Raw genomic sequence first — 15,924 nt, 5'->3', positions numbered from 1 at the left:
AATAAATCATGACATATCAACAAGAGCTAAAAATTACAGCAATAGAAACCCATGTAAAAAAAAACACTAAAAAGACATTGAAAAAAATGAAAGTAACAAGATAGGTGGAGAAATGCTCCAGAAAATCTGCAACATCAAATCTTACCAAATACTCATTGTGGTAACATAGCCTAAAAGAAAACCTGTCACTAGATAAAAATTGGCCAGATTTTTGCTCTTATTTTATTCCTCTTGCTCCCCAAAGTATTCAGGTGTTTTGTTTTGTTCCAGAGACATGAGTCTTTTTTTATTTTGTGCTGATTTCGCTGGTCTTGTCAAGTTCATAATTTCTTGTTTAAAAGTGTTCTAAACAGCCGATGATCATCCCGTGTAACAGGGCTTTTAGGAGTGGTCCACATGGGACATCTTTTCGCTCACACATTTCCATACTTGATTATAGTGGTGTAATCGTTTCTTGCAGAAAATAGAGAAGGATAATGCCAGTTCACCGTTGTAGTTTGTAGGAGTCCAGCGTGCACGGAACCACGAGCTGACCACTCATATATAGCAATTTCAGGAAAAGGAAGAAATGTTTCAGCTTCTGGTAAAAAAAAAAAAAAAAAAAAAAAATTAAATAAATTTCAGAGTAATCTTTATTCCATCAAAAAACAATTGAAAAATAGTGGACAGGAACAAGCGACTCACTTTGAACATGGTTGTTCTTGATCAAGCTGGTAAGAAAACGTGTCGCTTGCTCCTGTTCCTGTCCACTATTTTTCAATTGTTTTTTTGGTGGAATAAAGATTACTCTGAAATTTTTTTTTTTTTTTTACCAGAAGCTGAAACATTTCTTTTTCCTGTAATAATTTATTCAAAGATCTTTCCTGGTATAGAAGTAATTCTCACTGGCCTGTAATTTTCTGGCTCCATCTTCTTTCCTTTTTTGAAGATTGGGACAACATTTGCCCTTTCTCCAATCTTCTGGGACTTCCCTTATTTTCCAGGATTTTCTCAAGATTCTGGCTAGTGGTTCTACAATTTCCTCTAACTTTCACTACCCTAGGGTGTAATTCATCTGGACCAGGAGATTCAAATTCATTTAAATTAGCTAAGTATTCCCTCACCATCTCTCTGCTAATATACATATATAGTTGTAAGAGAACATAGATGCAAAATAGGAATTTGCAAGTTTGGCCTTCTCAACCTCATTTTTGACCACTTCACCCTTTTCATCCTAAAATCCTTTTAGTTTGTCAGTAAAACAAGAATAATACACATGATATTTTGCATCAGGAACTTTTAAAAGCCTTTTATCTGAGGATATGAAAAGTCTGTGTAATAAGTGACTCAAACTGGATTGAAAACTTTTTTTTTGAATAATGTAACTCGGGGTTTTCTTCCTAGCACCTCCCAATGTCATTCCCACTGTTCAAGGCCCAGTGCTTACTTATACTAGAACTGGGACCTCAGCCAAATATATTCTGTTTGTCTCCACGGAGCAAAACGAAGCTGCAGCAGTTTCTGATTGAAAGTCCTAAAACGAGTGGGATGGTTATTCTTCTGTGGCGTGAAGAGACATTGCTGAAGGCTAGAAGTATGCAGTGTGGCATGGTTACATGGTTTGAATGGGTGATGATGAGGTGACAACCTAATGGTTAAAGAGTGAAACAGTTAGGTCCATATATATATTTGGACAGAGAAAACATTTTTCTAATTTTGGTTCTAGACATTACCACAATGAATTTTAAACAAAACAATTCAGATGCAGTTGAAGTTCAGACTTTCAGCCTTCATTTGAGGGTATCCACATTAAAATTGGATGAAGGGTTTAGGAGTTTCAGCTCCTTAACATGTGCCACCCTGTTTTTAAAGGGACCAAAAGTAATTGGACAATTGACTCCAAGGCTATTTCATGGACAGGTGTGGGCAATCCCTTCGTTATGTCATTCTCAAATAAGCAGATAAAAGGCCTGGAGTTGATTTTGAGGTGTGGTGCTTGCATTTGGAAGGTTTTGCTGTGAAGGAAACATGCAGTCAAAGGAGCTCTCCATGCAGGTGAAACAAGCCATCCTTAAGCTGCAAAAACAGAAAAAACCCATCCGAGAAATTGCTACAACATTAGGAGTGGCAAAATCTACAATTTGGTACATCCTGAGAAAGAAAGCATTGGTGAACTCATCAATGCAAAAAGACCTGGGCGCCCACGGAAGACAACAGTGGTGGATGATCGCAGAATAATCTCAATGGTGAAGAGAAACCCCTTCACAACAGCCAACCAAGTGAACAACACTCTCCAGGAGGTAGGCGTATCAATAGCCAAATCTACCATAAAGAGAAGACTGCATGAAAGTAAATAGAGGGTTCACAGCACGGTGCAAGCCACTCATAAGCACCAAGAATTAAAAGGCTTGCCTGGACTTTGCTAAAAAAAACATCTAAATAAGCCAGCACAGTTCTGGAAGAACATTCTTTGGACAGATGAAACCAAGATTAACCTCTACCAGAATGATGGAAAGAGAAAAGTATGGTGAAGGCGTGGTACAGCTCATGATCCAAAGCATACCACATCATCTGTAAAACACGGCGGAGGCAGTGTGATGGCTTGGTCATGCTTGGCTGCCAGTGGCACTGGGTCACTAGTGTTTACTGATGATGTGACACATTACAGAAGCAGCCGAATGAATTCTGAGGTATTCAGAGCCATACTGTGTGCTCAGATCCAGCCAAATGCAGCCAAACTGATTGGTCGTCGTTTCATACTACAGATGGACAATGACCCAAAACATAAAGCCAAAGCAACCCAGGAGTCCAAAGAAGTGGAATATTCTTGAATGGCCAAGTCAGTCACCTGATCTCAACCCAATTGAGCATGCATTTCACTTGTTAAAGACTAAACTTCAGACAGAAAGGCCCACAAACAAACCGCAACTGAAAACCACCGCAGCGAAGGCCTGGCAGAGCATCAAAAAGGAGGAAACACAGCGTCTGGGGATGTCCATGAGTTCAAGAGTTCAGGCAGTCATTGCCAACAAAGGGTTTTCAACCAAGTACTAGAAATGAACATTTTATTTACAATTATTTAATCTGTCCAATTACTTTTGGTCCCTTTAAAAACAGGGTGGCACATGTTAAGGACCTGAAACTCCTAAACCCTTCATCCAATTTTAATGTGGATACCCTCAAATGAAAGTCTGAACTTCAACTACATCTGAACTGTTTTGTTTAAAATTCATTGTGGTAATGTCTAGAACCAAAATTAGAAAAATGTTGTCTGTCCAAATATTTATGGACCTAACTGTACTTGTGATGTGTTAAATGTTATGTCAGTCTCGGTGCAAGTATCTTGTTTATTGACCTGTCTGATTAATACTGCTTTTTTTCCTATATGGAATATTCCTGTATCTGCAGGTGCCTATTGTCTCTCTGTCTCCGACTATGATCCCAACCGTGGTCTAAACGTGAAACATTACAAGATCCGAAAATTGGACAGCGGTGGTTTCTATATTACATCTCGAACACAGTTCAGCAACCTTCAGCAACTGGTGGCTTATTACAGCAGTAAGTCCACCATGAGAACATAGAGTGCGTAGGTGGCAACACAGGGTGGTACAGTAGAAGGCCTAATACAGGCCAGAAAAACATATTGGGTGATGTACTAAATGGGCCAGAATTCTGGTGCAATTTGTAATTGTTGTGTAAAACAAATAAAATGGTCCTTTCCAACTTTCAGACTTTATGGAGGAATGTCTCATCAGAAAAAAAACTTTTGGCGTTAGTTTGCAGGAAGAACTTTAGTGAAGTTTATTTTGAGCCTTGTAGTGGAGGTATCTAGCATAGTTTAGAAATGAAGCAGTAGATTGTGTCCAGTCTTGTGCTAAGGGAAGGTGACACTCTGGATGAAGATTTCTGGTGGGTTGTCGTGGTTGTTGAATAGTTTAGTTGTTTTCCCTTATTGTCTTTTGGGTGAACTCATTGCTAGTTCACATCTAAAGGGAAGTTCCTCCACAGCACCCTTTGGTTTTCTGTTGACTTTGAAGTGGACATAAAGAAGTATTTGTTCCTCCATCCCCATAGCTCCAGACACATTAAAAATAAATGCTGTAGGGTGGTATTTGATTCACACTTGGATGGCATTTGTACTTTTTCCCTTTTTGTGTTTTTGGAATAGGATCTGTTGGTGCTTATTTCTCAACACTGGCATAAGCAGAATTAAGTTCATCCAATGCTTACCACTTCCTTTTTGTATTTTTGTTCTTTGACAACCAGTGGTATTTCCAATGTGTAAACTATCACTAATTTCTGCCATGGATTGTGATTTTGTTTTTTAATCCCTTTCTGCCATGTGACGTACTATCCCGTCCATGTGCCCTGGGACTTAATTCCCAGGGATGGGATAGTACGTCACAGCGATCAGCGGCGCCCACGTGGTGAGCGACCGCTGATCGCGGCCGGGTGTCAGCTGATTATCACAGCTGACACCCGGCACAATTTGTCAGGGGCGGTCACGAACCTCCCCCGACACGTTAACCCCTTACACACCGCGATCAAACACGATCGCGGTGTACCGGGGGTTAAAGGGAAGCATCGGCAGGGAAGGGTGCTCCCTCCATGCTTCCCTGAGCCCCCCACAGCAGTGCAATGTGCAGCGCTGCTGTGGGGGTCTCCTTCCCTGTAGGTCCCCGGATCCAAGATGGCGACGGGGGCCTGCAGGGAGCTGGCTTCCTCAGTGCCTGCAAAGCGCAGGCAAGAGGAAGTCTGCTTCAATGCCTGTGACAGATTGCTGATCTATCACAGTGATCTGTGATGTGACAGGTCAGCGATCTGTCACAGGACAGTGATTTCCCCCCTGGGACAACCTAATAAAGTTAAAAGAAAAAAAAAGTGTAAAAATAATTTTAAAAAAAATCGCTAAATTAAAAATAAATATTCCCTAATAAACTCATTTTTTGGAAATAAAAAAAAACAATAGTACACACATTTGGTATCGCCGCGTCCTTAACCGACATGCCCTATAAAACTGTCCCATTAGTTAACCCCTTTAGTGAACCCCTTAAAAAATAAAAATAAAAAACGAAGCAAAAATTAATACTTTATTATCATACAGCCGAACAAAAAGTGCAATAACGCGCGATCAAAAAGACGCATATAAATATCCATGGTACCGCTGAAAACGTCATCTTGTCCCGCAAAAAAACGAGCTGCCGTACAGCATCATCAGAGAAAAAATAAAGTTATAGCTCGCAAAATAAAGCGATCCAATGTTTTTATTGCATAAAAGCGCCAAAACATAAAAAAATGACATAAATGAGGTATCGCTGTAACCGTACCGACCCGAAGAATAAAACCGCTTTATCAATTTTACTGCACGCGGAACGGTGTAAACGCACCACCCAAAAGAAATTCATGAAACGCTGGTTTTTGTTCATTCTGCGTCCCAAAAATCGGAGTAAAAAGCGATTAATAAGTCACGTGTCCGAACATGGTTCCAATAAAAACGTCAACCCGTCCCGCAAAAAATAAGACCTCACATGACTCGGTGGTTCAAAATACGGAAAAATTATAGCTCTCAATATGTGATGATGCAAAAACTATTTTTACAATAAAAAGCGTCTTTTAGCGTATGACAGCTGCCAAATATAAAAACCGCCATAAATAGTAAATCAAAGCCCCCGTTATCACCCCCTTAGTTAGGGGAAAAATAATAAAATTAAAAAAAATGTATTTATTTCCTTTTTCCCATTAGGGTTAGGGCTGAGATTAGGGTTAGGGTTGGAGTTATAATTGGGGGGTTTCCACTGTTTGGGCACATCAGGTGCTCTACAAATGCAACATGGTGTCTGATCTCAATTCCAGTCAATTCTGCGTTGAAAAAGTCAAATGGTGCTCCTTACCTTCCAAGCTCTGCCATGCGCCCAAACAGTGTTTTACCCCCACATATGTATCAGCCAACTCAGGACAAATTGCAAAACTTTTGGGGTCCTATTTCTCCTGTTGCCCTTAGGAAAATAAAAAATTGGGGGCAAAAATATCATTTTTGTGGAAAAAAAATGATTTTATTTTCACGCCTGGGCGTTATAAACTTCGGTGAAGCACTTGGGGGTTCAAAGTGCTCACCACACATCTAGATAAGTTCCGTGGGGGGTCTAGTTTCCAAAATGGGGTCACTTGTGGGGAGTTTCCACTGTTTAGGTACATCAGAGGCTCTCCAAATGCACATGACACCCGCAGACCATTCCATCAAAGTCTGCATTCCAAAACATCACTACTTCCCTTCCGAGCCCCGACGTGTACCCATACAGTAGTTTTCTCCCACATATGGGGTGTCAGCGTACTCAGGACAAATTGGACAACAACTTTTGGGGTCCAATTTCTCCTGGTACCCTTGGGAAAATAAAAAATTAGGGACTAAATGATAATCATGTTTGTGGAAAAAAATACGATTTTTTTTTTTTATTTTCACGCCCGGGCATTATAAACTTCTGTGAAGCCCTTGGGGGTTCAAAGTACTCACCACACATCTAGATAAGTTCCTTAGGGGGTCTAGTTTCCAAAATGGTGTCATTTGTGGGGGTTTCCACTGTTTTGGTACATCAGGGGCTTTCCAAACGCGACATGGTGTCCGATCTCAATTCCAGCCAAAAAAGTCAAATGGCGCTGCTTCCCTTCTGAGCTCTGCCATGCGCCCAAATAGTCGTTTACACCCACATATGGGGTATCAGCGTACTCGGGACAAATTGCACAATAACTTTTGGGGTCCTGTTACCTTTGGGAAAATAAAAATTGGGCGTGAAAATATCATTTTTGTGGAAAAAATGATTTTTTAATTGTACCGCTGTACTTTGTAAACTTCTGTGAAGCCCTTGTGGGTTCAAAGTTCACCACATATCTAGATAAGTTCCTTGGGGGGGGTCTAGTTTCCAAAATGGGGTCACTTGTGGGGGGTTTCCACTGTTTAGGTACATCAGGGGCTCTCCAAACATGACATGGTGTCCGATCTGAATTCCAGCCAATTTTGCATTGAAAAAGTCAAACGGCGCTCCTTCCCTTCTGAGCTCTGCCATGCGCCGAAACAGTGCTTCCCCCCACATATCAGGTATCGGCGTACTCGGGACAAACTGCACAATAACTTTTGCCGTCCAATTTCTCCTGTTACCCTTGGTAAAATAAAAAAAAATGAACCTGAAGTATTTTTTTGTGAAAAAAAGTTAAATGTTCATCATTTTTTTTTTTTTTTTTTTTTTTTTTAAACAAAAAAATTCCTGTGACGCACCTGAAGGGTGATGTGGTCCGTAAAAATAAAATGGTGTTGCAAAAATGAGAAATTGCTGGTCAACTTTTAACCCTTAACTTCCTAACAAAAAAAAATGTTGGTTCCAAAATTGTGCTGATGTTAAGTAAACATGTGGGAAATGTTATTTATTAAGTTTTTTGTGTGCCGTATCTCTGTGATTTAAGGGCATAAAAATTCAAAGTTGGAAAATTGTGAAATATTCGCCAAATTTCCGTTTATTTCACAAATAAACGCAAGTTATATGAATGAAATTTTACCACTAACATGAAGTACAATATGTCACGAGAAAACAAAGTCAGAATCACTGGGATCCATAGAGGTGTTTCAGCGTTATTACCTCATAAAGGGACAGTGGTCAGAATTGTAAAAATTGGCCCGGTCATGAACGTGCAAACCACCCTTGGGGGTTAAGGGGTTAATGGTATAACTGAGCCCTCCAAACTGATAACTCTACACAGATCTTGTCTGACCTGCTAGGTCGAAAAAGTGAAAATGGTGTTATAGCTTTTCAAGCTCTGCATGCAAAATACAGGCAATTGTCAAGTGTGTCTTTGTGAAACCTTGAGGTGTCTTCTTGAGTAAAGTTACTCTAAACCCTCCCTTGAGCCCTTGCTTGCAGAGGCTGTGTGTGCGGGATAAATGTGCCTTTTATTACAGAGTCGGTGCCTGCATTGTTAATCAACAGAGAAAGTTTAAAATTAAGGTACCGTTAAAGTGTTTTTCAACAATTGAAAAAAAAAGGTAAAGTATTAATGCTTAACCCCTTCACGACATGCACCGTACATGTACAGCACATGTCGTGTCTCTCCCTTTGTTTTGAACAGCTGACATGTGCCCCTAACAGCCGCGGGTGGAATCGTGATCCACCTGCTGCTGTTAACCTGTTAAATGCTGCTGTCATTTTGCATTCAGCAAAAAACAAACGTAAAAACGAAAATGTGCTGTGGCTTGAAGGGGTTGAAAAAAAATATGTATATATAAAGGTTTGATATTTTGCACTTTTAAACACTAGGGGGAGCAGTTGCTGAAATTTGCCATGAAAACCTAGTGTACTGCTGGCTCACATTACGACTGCAGTAAATGTGGGTGGGATCTGGTCAGGTGTGATGTCTCCTCTACTCCCCTTTTGGGTGTTTGCAACAGCATAAGAAAGGATGACATTTAGGATCACAGTGAGGAGCCATTTTGTTGGTGATGGTGACTGGAAAGTGATACTGACAAGTAGATGGGGTTACCGAGGCAGCCCGACACTCCTGATTTTGTTAGATGGTGCTGTTTGCTGGGGTTAGATACATGCAGTGTATCACATGCTGCGTTTGGATACGCATAGAACACTAGGATTAGATACAGGGCTCAGTGTAGTGTATCACATGATAGAATTAGATGTAGGGCTCACCAGAGTGTATCATAGAGGATGGGATTAGATACGCCATATCCTAATGTATGTTGTGTGATCCTGCTACGTTCACTTCTATGGGAGCAGTGGTGTAAAGTGCAACCCCACTCATTCCACTACATTACTACAGCCATAGAAGTGGACAGAGCAGGGTCACACATTACACTACTGCTCCCATAGAAGTGGATGGAGCGGCGTCACACATTAAACTACTGCTTCCTTAGAAATGTGTAAAGCCCGCTCTGTCTACTTCTGTGTGACCAGTGGATTAATGTAATGGGATTTAGATGCATGGCTCTGGGAAGGGTGGGTATTACCAAGATGGCCATTAAATACACGGCTCTGGGTGGTATCACCAGGGGCGTACATAGAAATCATGGGACCCCATAGCAGAAGTTCTAACTGCATCTCACCCCCTCCCCCACCGCCCTTCCTTTGTACAAAAAAAAAAATATTCAGCAGGGTCACAAAAGAATGTATCTCATAACCTTGCAGCCCAAACAAAGTAACCTCCAAACAGCATAATGGGCCACACAGTGCACCAATACAGCATAATGGGCCATGCATGGTCACCGTGATGGGCATTACATACACGTCTCTGCTATGTCAATTTACAGTGACATGGCAGAGTGGAGACACTGTGGAGAGCACTGATCTGTAGCCCTGTATTGTGCTACTGATGTTAGACTGCAATCACCGCTACCCGCCGCCGATACTCGCCCCATCTAAGACCTCGGCTACACTCATCTCCTGTCATCACTCCCAGCCCGGCAGCTCCTGTTACCGCTCAGCTGGTGCTGACCACTAAACAGTGACCGGGGGGGGGGGGGAAGTGTAGCAAGCAGCATACCCTGTGGGCTTCACAAAAATGCCGCCGATCACCTCCCCGAGCTGTGACCTTGGCAGCCTAGGGAAATGCCCATGTCACAGCAGTATGCAGCCACAGTGTAGGAGATGCAGTTGGACAGCGACAGCAGACTCTTATTTACTGGGGCTGTCATATTTGAGGTGTATACGTCGGCAAATGGCAGCTACCTATGACTGCAGAAAAAAAATAAAGTTAAAACAGTGAATTTAATTTTGTGTTAAAAATAATTTTTTAATAATTATTAATACATAAGTAAAAATTGCTATTAATGGCGATGTTACAGCAGAATAGTACCTCTTGTAAGGGCCCAAGGAACACTCGGTGGGCACTTACCTACTTGTTAGTATGTGGTTCATGGGATATTTTGTTTTGATTTGAGTGCCTCTAGATACATTTTAAGGGGGGAACATTCATTTTTTTACCATAATGTTTTGAAATCACAGCAAAAAAACAGATCCAAATGTGTGAATCTAGCGTTGAAATAGACTTTAGAGGATTTTGATGGCTCACCAGTTTGGTGGGCTCTGACCTGTGGAAGATTCCATTAAGGCCTTAGTAGATCATTAAAGTCTTTTCTAACTACCGTAGCCCATTTGGGATGAGCTACTGAGCCGTTTAAAGGGAATCTGTCACCCCTTTTTTGAGATATCATATAATGATATCATTCAATTGTGTGTCACATAAGGATTCTCTTAGTACTTTTGCTTCCCCCTGACCCCACACCTTTCATGCATAAATACCTTTTTTATATCGGTTCAGATGTATGTAAACTGCCGCAGTCCGGTCCGCTGGGCGGGGCTTATTCACCTGCACTCCCCCCCCTGTCTTGCTCTACACAAGAAGAAATGCGTAGAGCAAGACAGGGAGGGGGGGAGCAGTTGATTAAGCCCCGCCCATCGGACCAGTCCGTGGCAGTTTACATGCATCTGAACTGATATAAAAAAGTATTTATGCATGAAAGGTGCGGAGTCAGGGGGAAGCAAAAGTACTAAGAGAATCCTTATGTGACACACAATTGAATGATATTATTATATGATATCTCAAAAAAGGGGTGACAGATTCCCTTTAAAGGACTATTGTGACATCCGGTAGATGGAAGGTAGAAGGTTTCTGCAAGTTACTGAATCATAAAGCACGTTTTTATAAATGCTCGCTTATTTTTCCTTGTCTTTAGAACATGCAGATGGCTTGTGTCACCGACTGACTAATGTGTGTCCCACATCCAAGCCCCAGACTCAGGGACTCGCCAAGGATGCATGGGAAATACCAAGGGATTCTTTACGTCTGGAGCTAAAACTGGGACAGGGTTGCTTTGGAGAAGTATGGATGGGTGAGTACTGGGTTTTATGCATGTCTATATAGTATGTCATAAGATTACTGCCAGGAACCTTACGATCATGAGTATATTTCTCTGCATAGCACAACCCAGACCTGACGCTGATCAGGAACACTCATGCTGTTGGTCATGCACAGTGGTTGATTGGGATCTTGAATATGCATAAATAAAGCTGAAGAGGCTTTGGTCACTTCATTCTAGTGATTGGCTAGGGTCCATCCTTGGAGACCCCTACTATTCAGTATGTAGTAGCTATACGTCCACTATGGGAATATCCCCCTTTAAGTCATGTCATTCAAGAGCTTTGAATGTGTTTCTCTCTACTCAGTGTGTAGATGTTGATCTAGTGTCATCGTTTGACACAGTAGAATTGTCTTGCTGTTAGGTACCTGGAATGGAACCACACGGGTGGCCATAAAGACTCTCAAACCTGGAACTATGTCCCCTGAAGCGTTCCTACAGGAAGCCCAAGTTATGAAAAAACTGCGGCATGAGAAGCTTGTACAGCTGTATGCGGTAGTGTCAGAAGAGCCAATCTACATAGTTACAGAGTACATGAGTAAAGGTTGGTATTGACCTACTACATAGATGCATTTTCATGTTGTAAGGCAGAGCGTTTATCCAGTGTCTTGCTTCTTCCGTGTCTGTTCTCAGGCAGCCTCTTGGACTTCTTGAAGAGTGATATGGGCAGCTACCTCAGGCTTCCGCAGCTTGTAGACATGTCTGCACAGGTACGTCTGGTAGCTTCACATGAGCCAATCCATGTCTTCTGTTTGCATCTAACGCGTACATTCCCCTCCCCTGTTTTGTAACAGATTGCATCTGGCATGGCCTATGTGGAGCGGATGAACTACGTGCATCGTGACCTCCGAGCTGCCAACATCCTAGTAGGAGAAAACCTTGTGTGTAAAGTGGCTGACTTTGGACTGGCACGACTAATTGAAGACAATGAATACACAGCCCGGCAAGGTATTGCCACAAACCCAGAATCACCATTCATTTCAGTCTACTCGTAATTATATACACACTGTGTAATTACATAGGACGGCTTGTTTATCGGCAGTGACTGGTTATTCTTTATTATTATGCCGTGCCCGCTGTTTTCCGTTTAATCAACATTCTAAGTAAAGTGTCAGACGGCGAACACAATGGATGCACGCTGCGGACCGGTCAGTGGTTCATTGGCACAGACAGGTCTTTCTTTGGGTTATCTTTAGTTTAGCCATATACACATTAATCGGCCTTTTTTTAACCTTATAGACATCTATTTGGCATACAATTCATAGGAGATAGCTTTGAAGGTCATTATTGAAAAGGATCAAAATTTTACGTCTGATCCATTTTTGGCATTAATATTTCTCGTACATATTTTCATTGTTGTATTTTATCGGAAGTACTCACCAAACATGTAAACTAGTTTAGAATCGCCTACCTTTTCACTTGCTGTGTAAACTTGGCCTCAGGCCACATTCAAGCAGGTGTAGTACGGGTTATTATGAACACGACACTTGGAACCTCTTGCGGTTTTTATTAGAGGCTGCCTGCCCGAATACACAAAACGAGGGGTGCTCCATTAGTTTTTTTTTTTGTTTGTTTTTTTTTTAAATCTATACTTGCCTTCTGGACAGGCACTTCTCTGCATTCAATTTAGTGTGGCCCATTGCTGTCCTGACAAACAAGGTCATGTGACTGATGAAATCAATCAATAACTACTGATTGGCTCTGCCTTCATATTTCTGTCTGCTTCTTCCATTTGGAAGGAGAAAAATGAAGCGCTGAACTTGGGTGAACCCAAAGTAAAATAGAAAAGAGGAAACAGCCGCACTCAAGCAATGCAATACTTTGCAAAATTAATTCATATTTATTTACAAGTGTAAGTAATACCACTGCAGGAACAAATTTTTTTAGTGAAGATAGGGTAACATTTCGACCCTACCAGGGTCTTTGTGAAAACCTCACTGGATAGTGAATAGGATCAACATAGAATTCTAAAGAGGATCCCCTTAAGAGCTCAGTATGGGGGAGACAGGGCGTGTTCTGCATTCCTTGTGGTGACCACAAGGCATGGCAGCTGTAAAATGCACTAAATTCATTGAGGTGCACACCTACCAATGAATTTGGTACAAAGCACCAGTCTTGAATAATTGGGGCCTTTAATGAATCCTTAGAAAACAAATTAAGCTCACTCTAAAAATTCCCCTGTTCCTCCCACAGAATTAATCATGTACCTTTTAAATGACTCAAGTGACGTGAGTCAGTACTGTGCTTCTTCCATATGCATGCGATGTATGCCTGTGAATAGGCAGGTATGCGTGTAATGATGAGGAGAGGTGGTGGTGATTGCTTTGCGGTCTTTATTCTAGGACCCCTATCAGAAATACAGGAAAATAGATGAATATGTCCTGTTTCAGCACAAATACTTATGTGTGATTCTGTCTTATAGGTGCTAAGTTTCCCATTAAGTGGACGGCCCCAGAAGCTGCATTATATGGACGATTCACCATTAAATCTGATGTATGGTCCTTTGGCATCCTCCTGACTGAGCTCACCACAAAAGGAAGGGTCCCATACCCCGGTGAGTATGAGCCATGAATGTTTCGTTCCCTATTAGTCTCCCTTCTCTAATCTCCTGATTCCGATGTCATCAGGAATGGTGAACCGAGAGGTACTAGATCAAGTAGAACGTGGGTATCGAATGCCATGTCCTCCAGATTGCCCAGAGTCCCTCCATGATCTGATGTTGCAGTGCTGGAGGAAAGACCCAGAGGAGCGGCCAACATTTGAATACCTGCAGGCCTTCTTGGAAGACTATTTCACTGCCACTGAACCCCAGTACCAACCAGGGGACAATCTTTAGGAGAGATGGGAAATGATCATGACTTCAGGACGAGCCCTATCAAGTTATGGCAGTCAAACCTCTTCAAGACACAGATGCAATATTATTCAGACCTGATGTTCATTTTCTTGTCAAGGATCTGTTGACACTAAACGGAGGTTACAGAAGATGGGAGCGCTCTCTGCTCGGTTAATGTTCTACGTCCATCTTGTATCTGTTGCAGGGGCTCTGCATTCTCCATTGCTTGTTGGTCATGTATTGAGAACTTGGCTGCTTCTGACATGTTGCCTACTGATACATGTTTATCTATTTCTTCCATATAAGACAAAGGTACTTGGGCAGATCTTGGGTAATCCACCTGACGTATATGGAGGTAATTCTTCCACTGCTCGTCTTGTCTCAGAAGATTTAGACACTGTAAATAATTTGCTCAGGAGGGCACACCACTCCCCTGCCATCTACTCATCAAAGAGCAAAGTGGAAGATTTTTGATCTACAGAGTCAATGCTTTTTGTATACTCAGTCGTGGGAGGGTTAATGGGGTCTTCCAAAATACTTAAAACTAATCTCGAGGACCAAAGTCCCACTTCTGTCTTCCATGTTCCACTTCAATCCTCAAGACGGGAGAGACTGTTGTGCTACGTTTTTGATAATAAAGTGACTACACGACCTCCGTAATTACTGTATCCAAATGAACCCTGAAATAGGGTCCATCTCGTAACATGCCTGGACTACTTTACTCTTGCAATGTCTAAACATCATTTCTATCACGGCAGCCTTTCCTTTTTTCCTTGTAGGTGTTTTTTAGTGAGAAACTCTGAAAGGAAATGGTGTGTAATAACCCAGTGGGCCTTTATGTAACTGTTACATTTGTAGATCAGCTATTACTCATCGTGTATAATTACTGTTTGGAGTGAGCCTTCACGCTCTTGTACTCGTTATACCTCGTGCGGGGTCTGACACAGACGTTCTTGAGTGGTCTATGACCCCCCCCCCCCCCCCCCCCTGCATCATGCACTGCCCTCAGGCCCTGCACTAGGCATACCTGGATGTTTCTTCTCTTCCTCGGAAGCAGAACCCTGGATCCTTTCTATTTAATTTTATTTTTGGTTGTGATTGACTAGTTTGATGAACTCAAGCATAACCTTTTATAATCATTCCACTATAAAATAATCTGAACAGAACTTTTATTCTGGTACGTATGCATTTCGGTATGGTTGTATGGGAGCTTCATGACTGACCCAGTGTTATATCACTGGCAACACTTTGGGCAATGCCAGTATTTTATGGGTTGGTTCTCTCAATTTCTCAGGGATGGGAAAGGTATGGGATTTTTATTGCCAATTATGGAGGGAGACAGGCAAACGTGACAGCGTTACACTGCTCTGGCTTTTCCATAATCCTGCCTTGAGCAGCTGGTTCAGGTCAGAGGATGGTATACAGTTCCCTCCTATAAGGTGCCAATCTAATAGCTCTGCCTACATTATTGATAAATGTGTGTGTGCATATACATGTTTTTTTAATGGTTATATACCACTTGAGTGCAAGGGGAGAGCGTTGTATTGTGAATACTAGCCCGGATACACTGTATGTAGATCTGTTTGTAGTATTGGAGTGATTTCCTTATTTTAGTGTCATTTGATGAGAAAAGGGAAGGGTTATTCTATATGGAGACCAGGTTTTTCCTTACATGCAGAATATGGTTAAACCTAATTAAAGGATGCCATGGAATCACTCTAACTTCTATAATAAATGGGGACGTCTACCTGGAACTTTCTCAGTGCAACGCTTATGTTTCAGTTGTCGGCTCCGCTTTAGGTCAATCCAACTGGCAGCTGTACCACACTGGCATGGCTTTGTCGGGGACAGAACCTGGTCCGTTTACTTTATTAACACTGGCACTACTGCTTTTTATGTCCATAGCAATAATATGCTTAATAATGGTACGGTAAATAAAGATGAAAGGAGGACACGTGGCTCCTGGTTTTTATTTCTACTCATGCAAACTCTTTGAAATCAGATAAAACTATAAAATTCTACATATAAGAAGGGCAAGGCCTAGACTGTATTACTGGAGGCCTGCAGTATAGTGTGGGAAAAAAAAGTATTTAGTCAGCCACCAATTGTGCAAGTTCTCCCACTTAAAAAGATGAGAGAGGCCTGTAATAGATTTCATAGTTAGACCACAACTATGAGAGTCAAAAGGAGAAAACAAATC

General features: G+C 41.7%; 1 protein-coding gene across 2 annotated transcripts in view; it reads left to right on the top strand.

Moving 5' to 3' along the window:
• The window catches only part of SRC (SRC proto-oncogene, non-receptor tyrosine kinase), a 60,764-nt gene extending 45,088 nt beyond the window's left edge, over positions 1-15,676 (top strand). For both annotated transcript variants that reach the window (XM_073555279.1, XM_073555280.1), the window contains 7 exons: positions 3,388-3,537; positions 10,709-10,864; positions 11,256-11,435; positions 11,525-11,601; positions 11,686-11,839; positions 13,314-13,445; positions 13,519-15,676. In XM_073555279.1, the coding sequence (XP_073411380.1) occupies positions 3,388-3,537; positions 10,709-10,864; positions 11,256-11,435; positions 11,525-11,601; positions 11,686-11,839; positions 13,314-13,445; positions 13,519-13,727 (1,058 nt within the window). In that variant the 3' untranslated portion in view covers positions 13,728-15,676. The remainder of the gene's footprint in view (positions 1-3,387; positions 3,538-10,708; positions 10,865-11,255; positions 11,436-11,524; positions 11,602-11,685; positions 11,840-13,313; positions 13,446-13,518) is intronic.
• The last annotated feature ends 248 nt before the right edge of the window (positions 15,677-15,924 follow it).

Source organism: Dendrobates tinctorius, unplaced genomic scaffold (assembly GCF_039654945.1).
Source record: "Dendrobates tinctorius isolate UK_male_01 unplaced genomic scaffold, ASM3965494v1 ptg000223l, whole genome shotgun sequence".
Lineage (NCBI taxonomy): Eukaryota > Metazoa > Chordata > Amphibia > Anura > Dendrobatidae > Dendrobates > Dendrobates tinctorius.
Note: the sequence above shows the minus strand (reverse complement) of the source record. Positions and strands in the feature narration are given on the sequence as shown.